The 12878-nt window shown below is 45.7% G+C and overlaps 1 protein-coding gene across 1 annotated transcript in view; it reads left to right on the top strand.

Annotated features, from left to right (window-relative positions):
* The window catches only part of SLC12A8 (solute carrier family 12 member 8), a 50490-nt gene that overhangs the window by 19018 nt on the left and 18594 nt on the right, over positions 1-12878 (top strand). The window contains exon 5 of the mRNA XM_074873646.1: positions 5824-5937. Within this exon, the coding sequence (XP_074729747.1) occupies positions 5824-5937 (114 nt within the window). The remainder of the gene's footprint in view (positions 1-5823; positions 5938-12878) is intronic.

The raw sequence follows: 12878 nt of genomic DNA, 5'->3' as shown, positions 1-12878 counted from the left end.
CTGGAGAGGTGCACTGTTTTCAGTGACCTTCCTTGGGTGTGCTGTATAGCGTTGCTGGGCTGTGGGTGTGATCAGCCAGACCCATGTCATCTCCAGCATGTGTGAGTACCCCCTTTGCTGGGGAAGCCCAGAGCTATCCAGAGCGTGGCTGAGTCGGCGCAGAGCATCGTCCAGAGCTGTTGTGTCAGAGGTTCCTATGCTGCTTGTTGCCTCAAAATAAATTTCAGCGTTTGCATAGCATGGGGGGAACACAAAGATAAAAAGACTGTGGGGTTTAGACAACATTCACAGCTTTGCACGTGTGTCTTCACATCCACAGTTTCTATGTGGATGGTTAATCCTGTGTATCCGCAACTGCACACTGAGATGCTGAAAAACCTATTGCTGGTGGTGGTTTGGCATCAAAATGTTGCTTTGTTAAAGCCAGGCATGACTGACTTTCCCTTGGCAAGTGAAGATGCTGGTTTTGTGTGATAGGCTATGAGTAGTAAGTACATTTTGATGAGTTTGGTGACCACCATGGATTAACAACCTCTGTGGGCAGGGGAAGAGTTAGTATTGCAAGGGCTTTTGGAGGGAGAATTTCACTCCTTCCCCACTGTAGAGCACTTAGACCTATGTAGAAATTAATTTGGTTTAGGCCACCCAACTGTCATCTGATAGACCACAACTTCTGAGTGTTCCCAACCTGACCGAGCTTGACTCGCCTGCTGGGGAGCTAACAGCTCAGTACTTTGCCCTCAGATAAGAGTCTGGAGGAGAAAGATGCAATCATGTGGCTGGTGAGGAGTGAAACCTTATCTTACTGTAGAGGTGTGTGTTCAGGTGAGGATGGCAGCTGTGGGACCAGGCTGCGAGGACCATTCCTGTTTTCTCCACACTGGTGTGCCTGGGTATCTCCAGCACCCACGCCAGGACCTCTCTCTGGGCATGTGCTTGGACTAGTGTCCAAGGGGAAGGACTGGATTTCGGAGCTTATGCCAGAAGGGTTTAGAGATGGAAGAAGAAATGGGAAGAGATAGAGGAGATAATTATGCCAAGGATATATAATTACTCTTTGGGTCTCCATGTCTTACATCACACAGGATCCTGAAAATGCTGGGGTCAGACCTGGGAAATGTGCTGCAAGACAAACACTTCCAGCTGTTCCTCTGAAAGCAAATCTCAACAAGTACCTTCCAGGCGGGAACGTGTGAGCTTACTTATTTAGGAAAAGAAAAAAATCTCACCATTTCAAGCCTTCAACATTGACCTTCGTAATTAAAATCTCTAATCACAAGCAGAGTGCAATACGTGACTGTCTTCTGGGAACTGTTTCTTAAGGTGGTTTTCCATTTTTGCATTATTTAGCCCCTGCCTCAGTGCCAGGGTTTACTTAACCTTAAGCTTGTGAACAGGATTATTGAATTTGGCCAAGACTTAACTAGTCTGTAATGAGCTCCAGGTTGCCTGGAACTTGGCAGCGCCATCGTCCTCTGTGCCGTTGCATTATGGCCTGACCCCGTGTAACCACGGCTTCTCCTCACGCCCCTTCTCCGACCTTCTTGAGTCCCACTCTGAAACCCCAGACTTCATGGAGGGGCTGCCTGCTAAGGAGTGTCCTGAGTGCCAGAAACCTCCTTGGCTGTTTTCATCCTCTTCCACAGGGTGAGAACTGGGAGAAAGTGCAAGAAAAGCTCAAACATGGAACCCATCCGGGCAGGAGGGGGGATGCAGTGGTGGCAACCAGGAGAAAGCTGGTGCCTCCTCCCAAGCATCCGTGGTTACTGGGGAGACATGAAAATCCTGGCCATCTTCCTCCTCCTCCTCTGCTTTCATCGGGCTGATATGCAGCCCCCTGTGGTCTCCCTACACTTGTGGATGGAGGATGCTCATCCTGGAAGCTCTTCCATTTGAAACTTGCTAGGTGGTTTTTATTGTTAATTACATCATTTTAATAAGGGCAACTGGAAGGACTTAATTTGTCAAAAATCACAGGAATAATTCAGATGTTGCTCTAAATCAATTTTTTTCGCTGTTGTTTATTTACTTCAATCACTTGAGAAACCTATTATGCGCCTGCTCCTTATTGAGTATCTAATGATGAAAATAAATTGTTACCGCTCTTTATCGTGCATTTCCCATAAGGCTGACGTGGCACAGAGAAGGAACCAGATTCTTTTCCTTCTAGCATGACACTGGGAAGATTGTTTATAGCACTTCAGCTCCAGCCCTCTGCAAGCCAACTGAGAGCAGGATCATTAAAGGTAGGATTTGGAGGCTGTGGGGTTGCATAAATTAATTGAGAGCAAAATTTGTTAGACAAACATTTTGTAATGAGTGAGGAGAGAGGAATCTGGCTTGGATCTTGTGTACCCAGGAGTAAGCTGGAGAAGGAAAAGATCCTCTTACAAAAAAAAAAAATCTCGCCTTGTTTGGAGATCAGAGAGCCAAATATAGACCCTATCATGTTTCCTTCCCTCCTCCTTCCGAAGCTCGTCCTTTTGAAGTGCACTTTCAATGGGATGTGGATAATTGACTCTGTGAACAACCGACCAAGTGCTCTGTTGGTTTAACCAATTGGTCTCAGTTGCCGATTACTGTTTTGTTTTGGATGATTTTCAGCCCAATTGCCCCGTCAGCTACAATTAGTCCCATTAATATGACAGCTGAAAGGTCACAGATGACTCGCTCCGGTCGCAGGCGTGAGGGCAGCCAGGAGGTGCTCACAGTGTGTTGTTCTCAGCTCTGTGGTCGTGTGCCGATAGCTTGCTTAAATTGATGGCGATTGCAAATTCTGGTGTACAATGGATCAAAAGGGACGTGAGATTTGCTTCACGGGAGGGTGATTGACTGAGAAATGAGGTTGCAATAACAAGTAACATTTGGATGAACTTTTCTTTAATTAGACAAGAAAGCTGCTCGTTCTGTATAAAGGGGAAATGTGGAATGGCTGGGCTTCCTCTTGCCCGCCAGAACCGTGAGGAAAGGAAGCAGAAGTGGGATAGAGTTGTAAGTGCATCCTGTGGCTTTTTCAACAAATCCACGGCTGTAGTTTTCTGTGGTTCCAGTGACATCTGCCATGGTTTCGGGCTTTGTCTTTTCCACCCAGGATTTACACTTATGGGTATAAAGTAGGAAAGGGAACAGCAGACAAATGGATGGAGCACCGCAGGATCGTTTGGCTTCTTAAGATTAATAGTGGTAAGATGCACACAGGTGCAGATCAGACATTGGACTCATGGGTTTCATGGTCTCTCTTTGACCATGGTATGGCCAAAATGGTCTCAAAGAAAATCTAGTCTTGTTGTATACTTGTCCTTTTGTATGAGAAAGGAGACATAAGGCACCTAAAGTGCCTGTATCAACCCATCATTGAATTATATTGCTCCAAAACCCAGTCGGAAGAACTCAGTTAGAGATGGTTCACTTGCAAAGCAGGTCACTGTGCTTGGTGAGGTCCTGCAAGGGTCTGGTTTTGGTTTGGTGTTATTTGGTATTTTCCTTAACTGCTTGGATGATGGAAAAGAGAATATGCAGTTTCAAATTGCAGATGACCCCTGGATGGGAAGGGCTCGCAGCATCCTTGTTGAGAGGGTCAGACTTCCAGATGACCTCACACAAACTGGGAAAGTGGCATGAAGAGGACGATTTGTGGTTTGATGAAGACAAATGTAAAGTTTCACAGCCTGACAGAAACTGTGTCAGTGCAGGATGGGGGCTGTTTTCAACAGGTGAAAGGATGGCATTAAAAATTGCAAATAACTTACGGATCAGGCGAGAAACAGCAGTATGAACTTCAAACAGGGTGATTTTGGTTAGACAGTAGGGGAAACCTAAATGATAATGAGAGGAAAATACGAGAGCAAACCATCAAAAGAGGCTTCACAGCAGGTTTTTGAATGTTGGTGGGGCAAATTTTTGTCAAGAGTGACATAGATATATTTGAGGCTGCTGCAAAGCACACATTGGAGAAGGTCTGCAGATCTCCTTGGGGCGAGATGAATATTTTCCCCACCCTTTTTGTTTTACTAATGAAGCATTAACATTTCTGTGAGGAGCACATACTTGAAAAATCCCTGAAATTTTCCTTCAGCAGTTTGGTGGGAGCTTTGCAGCCAGCCCATGTGCCAACAGCACAAATTCCAGTTGAAGGAGCTCAGGTCTGGTCTTGTGGGAAGTACAGCCTACACAAATCCCCCCTTTATTTCTCCAGAAGCTGCGCTTTCTGCAGACATCCGTGAGGTCCAGAGGTCAGAGTGCTGCACTGAGCTTATTCCTTTTAAATCTTGTCTGGGACTCGTTCCTAGTAAAGATAGCTGGTGCTTTTAAAACGCCTAGCAGCAGGAGACCTTTTCTATCAGTGTATTTCCATCCATGTTTGGGCAACACAATGAATGCAGATGTAGTAGGAAACTTTTGATTATCTATAGGATTTTTCTGTTGCCACTTCAAAGCTGTTTGGTTAGTTATATTCTGAGACTTTAAATGGATAGGTCTTGTGTTCAAAGCTCTGATTTAATTTTCCGGTTTAATCTATTGTCCAAACATCATTAATATTGTCTTTGAGGCATGGGACAGGTTTGATGGAGTCTTTTTTAAATTTCTGTCCATTACCCTGTACAGCAGGCTGTATTGGCAGGAGCAAAAAAGGAACTGACTTTGCTCACCTCCCACCCCCAGCTGGCATGAACATTTGGATGACTGACAAGGAGAAGTTTCCACGGATTAAGATATTCCATTAAAAACCTGTTGAAAATGAAATTATGGGTTTCATAGATGTATCATTAATTCCTTCACTTGCTTTCATGTGTTATCTTTTCTACCTATAATCATCTAAAACCTTTCCTAATTAGTGCCCTGCCAGCACGTCAGTGTATAGGTTCAAGTATTCCTAACAAATCCAGGTTTGTGGAATAATTTGACCTGTCCTTCCAGTGTGAAGTAAGAGAGCAGGATACTCCATTACATACCCAGTAAGCCAGTTGCGTGATAATATCCTACGCATTGCTTTTTCTTCTCTCCCATCTTCTGTAAAACTTTTTGTTTGGAAAGTAGAACTTCTGTGTGTATGACCTTGGCAAAACTTGGCAGAAGTCAGTGTGGGGAGCAGGGCACAGCCCCAGGTCTCATCATTTGCTCCTTGCTGGGCAGGTGATGAACATCTACAGAAGATTTGGGAGGAAGGCAGCTGCTTGTGATGCACAGTCCCATGTTTAGCCTTGGTTTAGAGGTAACACAGCAACAAAAGAGCAATGGTGTCAGGAGGGTGAGTGGCATTGAAGAGCAGTAGGCAGTTCTAGAGCACCTTATTCCTCCTCCACTGGGAAACTCATCTTGTAGGGGAGAGCCACCCTGCAACAAACTGGCCTTGTGTGAGGGCTTGCTCAGGGATGCAGTTGTCTTACGGCAGCATAATTTTGCTCTGTTTGGAAAGAGGATTAAAGTGGCATGGATAAATAAGTATCAATATTAGCTGATCCCTGCAGATTCCTCTGTGGACAGGTTTTACGGAATGATGTTCAGCTTGCTTGCAGATAAGACTTGATACAATCTGTGTTCTGGCTTGGCAAGAGCTGCCCAGCCTGGTGGTGCCTCTCGATGTGCTGGCCCGCACTGCTGCACCTTTCCCTGGCATTTGCACCTGTGTAACCTCACTGACCTCTTTGTCTGCCTTCTGCCCCCAGCAAATAAGTTGACATTCCTACTTTCAAACTATCCCTTGAAACAGCTACTGCTGTTGCACGTGTTTAGAGGATGGGTGGTCGCCAAGAGCTGGCTGGAGAGTCTCCTGCAGTTCCTCTGGTTTCCGAAGTTCTCCTCTCACCCTCCGTGTCTTTGCAGAACATGGCTTCGTCGGCTATTCTGAAGAGCTTATGTTCAACAACACGCTGCCGGACTACAGCCAGGGGGAGTCCTTCTTCACTGTTTTCGGAGTGTTTTTCCCAGCTGCCACAGGTACAGTTAAGTTTTATCCTCCCCCTCTTTCCCTGCACAGTCACATCTTGGAGATGAGCAGAAGCAAGGGGAGTTCTGCTGGGCTGCAAGGCAAGGTGAGTGGGACCGTACTCAGATGTAGCAAACTCACATGGTCCATTCAAAATGTTCAGGCTTTCTTCCAGCATCTCTAATTTTGCACACTTCTGTTCACTTGAATGTGCTCTTCTGTCTCTCTCTAGTCAGAAACTGCTGGTCAACTCTCTGGGTTGACGTGGTGGTGTAAATCCCTTCCTGCCGAGAGCAAGGCTCAGGCACTGATCTTGGCCAGTACTGTCAGGCCACAAGGTATTGAGCCTTTGTAAAAATGCCAATCATGATTTATCTTATTTGATAAGCCTTATGATTTGATTGCACTGGGAGTGTGGGAAGAGCACAGGAGGGTCTTCCCTCCATCCTTACTGTGGGCGGGTGGCTGAGCTGGGCTGATGCCATTGCTCACGATGCTGACCTACCCCTCTGTGACACCACAGTGTCATGGATGCATCTTTGCATGTCAGCAGAGCTCATGTTTATGAGCTTAACTGGATGCTTTCATATTATTCATTCCCTTAAATTACCAGGAAGATCCATGTCCCCTTTCCAAAGCTGGCAGTCTCCAGTGGGAATGAAATAACTGTCAATTGGAGTTACAATACCTTTTGTTGATGCTGGGTTTTTTAAGCTATAAAAAGTACCGATTATAAGCAGTTTCCATAGCGATGAATCCTTGGATTACAGAATGAATTTTCAGAGGATTAGCTCTAAGCAACTCTCTGGAAGTTGTTCGCAGAATTGCTGCGGTACAGGGAGACAAACTAAAGGGTTTTGTGAAACAGATGGGACTGGAGGGATGGTCTGGTAGCAGAAGTTGTCACTTTGTCAGGCGCACCTAGTGCAGGACTTCAAATTTTCCTTTGACATCCTCTCTCCCAGCTTATCAGGGTGGCTGTTGCCTCTGTGTAGACTTCTTCTTGGAAAACTCATCTGCCTGAACTATCAGCACCATGGAGAAGTTGGCTTCTGCCCTCTTTTTTGTCATTTCTGCCTGGCCAAAGTGAGTCCCCCAGCCAAAGAAAGAGACTTTCCTCATGAGCCCTTCTTCTGATACATGAAAGCAGTTTTTTTCCAGCTCCTTGGTTACGGAAGAAGGAATAGTTATGACAAAGCTGTGTAGAAAATTACTGTGATTAGCCATATTAAATGGTTCTTCATCACTGCTAATGCTTGGCTCCTAGGAAGAAGGCCAAAGCCAATAGACATAATTTATTTAAAGCCCTGGCAGCCTGTTGCTTTGTTAGTTAGCAGTAGTAATACCAGTAGTAATGTTAAACATTCTCTGAAAATACAGTTTGGGCAGATGTATAATTACTTTGGTTGCTGCACAGCTTTTCATGCGTTCTTTTTAATTGCTTGGTTATTTACAGGATTTAAATTATTCCTTCAGTGTAGTGGTGCCAGTGGCACCATATAACATTGCTATTGCTCCTGTTACTGCTGTTTGTAGCGCTGCGGAGTTCAGGAACCTCATAAAGCGTAGGGTTGTGTTTGGTGCTCTACATGAAAGAACTTGCGATCTGATTAAGAAATCTTTAGGGTGGGAGTCAAGACTCCTCTGCTGCAGATCATGAATGGGAAGCCCAGTGCAACCTCAGAAGCGCTGGGAATAAAGCTCACATCTCCTAGAGCTGGGGCAATGCGTGAGGGCTGATTCCCCCACGTCCCACCTGACCCACACTGGCTTAGCTCGATTCCTCCCCCACGATGGGGGTGTGATGCTAGGCCTGCAGAGGGTACCCCAGGTTTCTCGGGATCCCCCGTGCTGGAGCAGAGCTGCTTCCCACCGCATTGTGGGCATTGCTTGGATGCAGCTGGAGCCTGCCAGCAGGACAGGCGGTCCGTAAGATTGGAGATGACATTTCAGGGATGGGTTTGGCAGCGTCATTAATAGCAGGCTGAGAGATGCGATAGGATTGCCAGCGCCTCTGATGCAGGGCAGGCAGCGTGAGGCAGATTGTGAGTGAGCAGCAGTGTCAGTCCCCAGCACCTCTGCATGAAAAGAAGTGGCAGGGACACGTGAACGTCACTCCCAGGCTGTCACCTCCAGCCTGCACTCCTGTCCAGCACCATCCCCAAGTGGTACCTGCCTCAGCTGGAACCCCCACAGTGACCCCGTCGAAGCGCTGGAAGCAAGATCCTTTGCATTAAAATGCAACAGAAATTTGGAGACAGTTTCAGTGAAACAATATGTTGTTTAGTTTTGAGGGGTTACTTCAAGCCAGTTTGAAACATTTCTTTGACCCAAAGCAATGTTCTGTTTATCTTTAATTATTAAATGTTGTGTTTACTCTTTTTAATTTTTAGCATATGCTAGTTTATGATCTAAGATGCTCTTTTGATAACAAAGTTTTTTAAAAAAATGTTTAGGAAATTGTGAAACAAGATGTTTGGGCCTTTCTGAGATTAAATGTTCCTCTTTGAAGTGAAACTATTTTGATCTCTTCAGGATAAACTCTTTCCTCTCCCTCTGAAATGGTTATCTGAATTCAACTGGTTTAAATTTGTCTCTGGGATGTGCTGAAAAGTGGTTTTAAGTTGCCCATTTCCACCAGAAATAGCAGTGAAACAGAAACTTCAGAAATACACGCTGGTAGCTGTAAAAGCAAAGAGGGGCAGCCAGTTCAGGGAAGGGGAGCAGGACCTGCAAGGAGACCCTTGCTGTGACCAAATGGGCAGGAGGAGCAGCCGGGTGCTTCAGCTGGAAGGGATGGGATGGTCGTTCCAGCCTTTCATAGACTGGTAGTGACATTCTGCCTCCTATGAGCATCCTCCTTGGATCGTTTTGCTCCAGGTCAGGTTGTTGTCTCTGTTTCTCTGTATTTTATTGGTACAACTCCAGCAACATGAGTGAAGTTATCCTGGTTTTACGGTTGAGCGGTGGTAAGCAGAGGCTGGTCCATTTGCTTCCTGGGTAATAGCTGTTTAAACCATTTCAGCTGGATATGCAGTGCAGCTGGCTTTATTCCCTAAAGTTTGTCATTTAATAATAGAGAAGTAGCTGAGTGATCCAAAACATACATCTAGAGCTGGCCTAAATGGGAGTGCATGGACATGGAGGACTCAGATTTGCCGACTTCAATCAAAAGGGCTAACACTTGCTACGGAAGATGTGAACATACCCCTACAGAGATTCTGTGCATTAACCAGATGTTTTTCTGCATGTTTGTAAATACCTTCTTAATGCACATGTTTTGCTGCTGTGCTGTGATACGCAAACACCCAGCTACCCATCTAGCCAGGGCTTTGCACGGGGAAGGAGTCTCAGGAGCTGGCTGCCCACAGTCAGCTCATAGCAGTAGCCATGCAGCCATCAATGCATTTTTAAAAGGAAGTTTAACGTCGTTTCTGTGGTGCAGAGAATGTTTTTCTTTTTCTAGTAAATCCCCGAGGTTTTCTGTCTAATGAAAGAAGTGTGCTGTCATGTGATATAAGAAAGTAAGACGACGTTTGAAGCAGCGTTAGTGGAAAATATCATCGTACTGAAACCAGTTCTGAAATAAACCATATTTGGCACTTGCAAAATGACAGCAAATAGATTTAGAAGTTTTGGGCTAAGTTATCAGATGATGTAAACTGGCACAACTCCATTGAAGTCTATGGAGAGGTGCCAGCTTACATCAGTGGAGAATTTGGTCCTTTTAAAAAATTAGCTACAATTCTTATCTAAGATTTTCCATTCTTCATCTCTTGGGTGAAGGAAAAAAAAACCCCTTTTATATTTCATAGTAAATTCACTGGAAAATGCAATGGGTGTTTGCAAGCAGTCATATCTACAGTTATAAACCATAGCTGGTGGAGTTAGAAGCCAGAGCTGGTGAAGCTGATGGTTGTGTCTAATGTACAATGTAGGTGGTCCCCTCATGCACGTATCCACCGCCTGGATGATGCCCAGGACAGGATTACGCTGGGAATAGCAGCAATGTACAGACTGTCTCAGCCATAATTTCCTGGCTGAGTTGACCGTGTTTTCATGCTTCCTTGTCCAGAAGCTTTGTCATTATCTGCTGCTCTCTGAGATAATAGCCAGTGTGGAAAATCCAGCCTGCTATCTCGTTGAAACAGAGAGGTGGATAATTTTCTCCATGGGCAATCTGCAGATATGATTGCTTGAGTTCAGAAGGGATTGGCCATTTCCCTAGGGACAGGTCTGTGTCTGGAGGAAGGAATGTCCCAACTTCTATATGCAAGTGTAGAGTTTTTCTTCTGTTGAGTATTTAGAGTCTCTAGAAAGGCTGTTTGTGGCTTCTCACAAGTCAGACCAGTTCTCTGGCAGGGGGTGCCTGAGGCTACGGATGGTGGAGGTTGTTTAAGGTTTTTTCGAAAATGAATCAGGTCGTCCTTTCATTGAAAAGTGGGGTGGTTAGTCTGCTGCTCACAAAAGACCTTGTCAGTACTGTTCTGTGGCAGCCATCATCCTGTCTGAAAAATTCCTTTTTGGGTGTTGGTGGAGAGGTGGCTTTGGCATTGTCCATATGTCTGTATTACCAGTGTCCATATTTTTATAGTAGTCAGGTCAGAGGCATAATTGCAGCACGGAGGAGATGGCTTTCACCTGAGTGGTGGAGAATATCTGTGTTGGTTTCCTCTGTGGTGGCCTTGGCCTTTGTCAGTGGAAGCCAGGAGACTCTGCTGACCTCCTGGAGGTCCTGACAGAAGCTAATGGTGTGCGGTGGCCTGGGTCTGACCCCTAATCTCTGCCAGGCAGGAGGTCAATTATCAACCTCAAGATCCCATTTATGTGGGTTCTGGCAGGTCATCTCCTGGCTGCTCCTGAATATGCGTGTGTCTGCGGGAGGGAAGCAATGAGGTGGCCCAGGCTGTGCAGTCATCGCTGTGCTGATGACTCGCATGTCTTCAACTTTTTTCATATTCAGCCCAGAAAACACCATTTTGGTGTTTCCCCAGTGCTTTGCTGAGGCAGGAGTTTGGATGAGGAAGAAGTGAGTCAAGCTCAAGCTGGAAGATTTAGAGGTGGTGCCAGATGTTTGGGAAACTTGGCCAAGAGGCACATGAGATTAACAGCTGTCCTTCTGACAATAGTTTGCTCCCTTTGGAAGAAAAGTTCAGAGTATTCTCAGCTTTCTGCTTTGCCGCTGAATTGCAAAGTAACATGTCACTGAAGAGTGCTTCATAAAGACTTCATTCAGCATGATGTTTGTGACCACTTCCATGGACTTCTGCCTTCCTGATTCTTCTCATCTCCAGCTAAGCCTGTTGGGTAGCTGTTTAAAAGGACCAGTGCTTGAACAGGGCTTGGAAGCTTTATCGGGGGAAAAGCCCACCAGTTGATGGGCTTTTAGCAGTGCTGTTCAGAAGTACGTCCACAGAATAGCCTTCCAGGAGAAAATTAAGAACTCATTTTGATTTGTAGCGTTTTCAGTATGGTGTCAAGGATTCAAATCTGGTCTAAATCTGGAAGACAGCTCTTCCAGGATCTGAGGAATGCCACGAGCCCGTGGGATAGGGGGGTGGCTGTTGGAGCTCTTGCTCTGTGGTGGAGAGGAGGACAGAAAAAGATGGCTGCTGAGTGGAATGATCAAGGGGAAAAAAAAAAAAAAAGATGATCAAGGAAAAAATATTAATAATAAATAAATAAAGCCCTGGATGTTTGGACAATATGTTTGGCAACATGTGAGTGCCTTGTGCTCGTTAACGTGCTATCATCACAGCAGCACAGCAAGGAGAGGAAGTGTTACAATTCCCGTTGAGCAAGTGGGAAGATGGAGCTATGAAGATGCACAGCAAAGCCTAGGAGAGAGCAGGGAAATGAGCCCCCCTGCTCCTCGATTAGCAACCCAACCATTGCTCCTTGTTGGCAGTCCACTGGTGGCCATGCAATGTCTGTAGGAAAGGCATCCACCTGGCTGAGCTGCGTTTGTCCCCTTTACCCTGGGATTTGTCCCACGGCTCCTATTAACCCTTTGTCTTGGGGAAAAAAACCTCCCAAGCAGCAATCAGTGTTTGAGCTTTAAAATGCAATGGGTTGTCACTGATTTAGAGCTATAGTCACTCAGATTTGCAGCCTTAGAGACTGACTTCATCATTCTTGTGCCTTTTGGAAATGAGGAATGACTGCTGGACTTGGCAGCTGAGGGGCAGACCGACGCATGGTCGGTCCCCTGCTGCTGGGGCTGGCAGATGCTGCAAGCGCCGTGGCGTTGGCGTCCTCCTCCTCATTGTTGTTCTGTGGTGATCTCACCCCAGCTCCCAGGGACTGTCCCATGAGCACTGCTGGCTGGCACCTGGCCCGTGTGTCCTTATAAAGCCATTAGTTTGACATCCAAGGGGTGGGACAGCGATGGGCAGAAGTTAGAGTCTTAAAGAGGCTCTTCTGTCCTGCCTTCAAATTGTCCAAATTCACATCAGGATTCTAAATCACAGATTATTTTTTTTAAATTTATTTATAGCAGATATCTGAAGTCTTCTAGGAAAAGTTTTGGGATAATGTGACAAGAGAGGTTGTGTTTTCTTGACAAGTCTGGTATGACTCCTTCTTCAACTATAGGCAAAGCCTCTTAACCAATCAGTACCTTGGGTTCCTGGCCTCAGCGTGAAGCCTGTAATCCTTTCCTCCATCCTGTTCCCCTTTTTTGCATATTTAGGTGGTAATTTTTTAGGCTACGGACTGTCACTGATTGTACAATACCCTGTACTCTAGCCTAAAATAATAATTCAGTACTTTATTCTTAGTCCTACCACATGTTTTCTGCGTCATACTGGGACAATCATTTGCCCTCTTAGCACTTCTATTGTCCTATCTGCAAAGTAGAGATAATGTCTACTTCCAAAGCAGATCCCTTGGCTGGAAGGTGCCACCTACGTGCTGAGCCCTGTTATTCCCTCTGCTAAATGCACATGTGATT

This window comes from Strix uralensis, chromosome 6 (assembly GCF_047716275.1).
Source record: "Strix uralensis isolate ZFMK-TIS-50842 chromosome 6, bStrUra1, whole genome shotgun sequence".
In the NCBI taxonomy this organism is placed as follows: Eukaryota; Metazoa; Chordata; class Aves; order Strigiformes; family Strigidae; genus Strix; species Strix uralensis.
The sequence above is the reverse complement of the archived record's forward strand: the minus strand, read 5'-3'. Positions and strand labels throughout refer to the sequence as shown.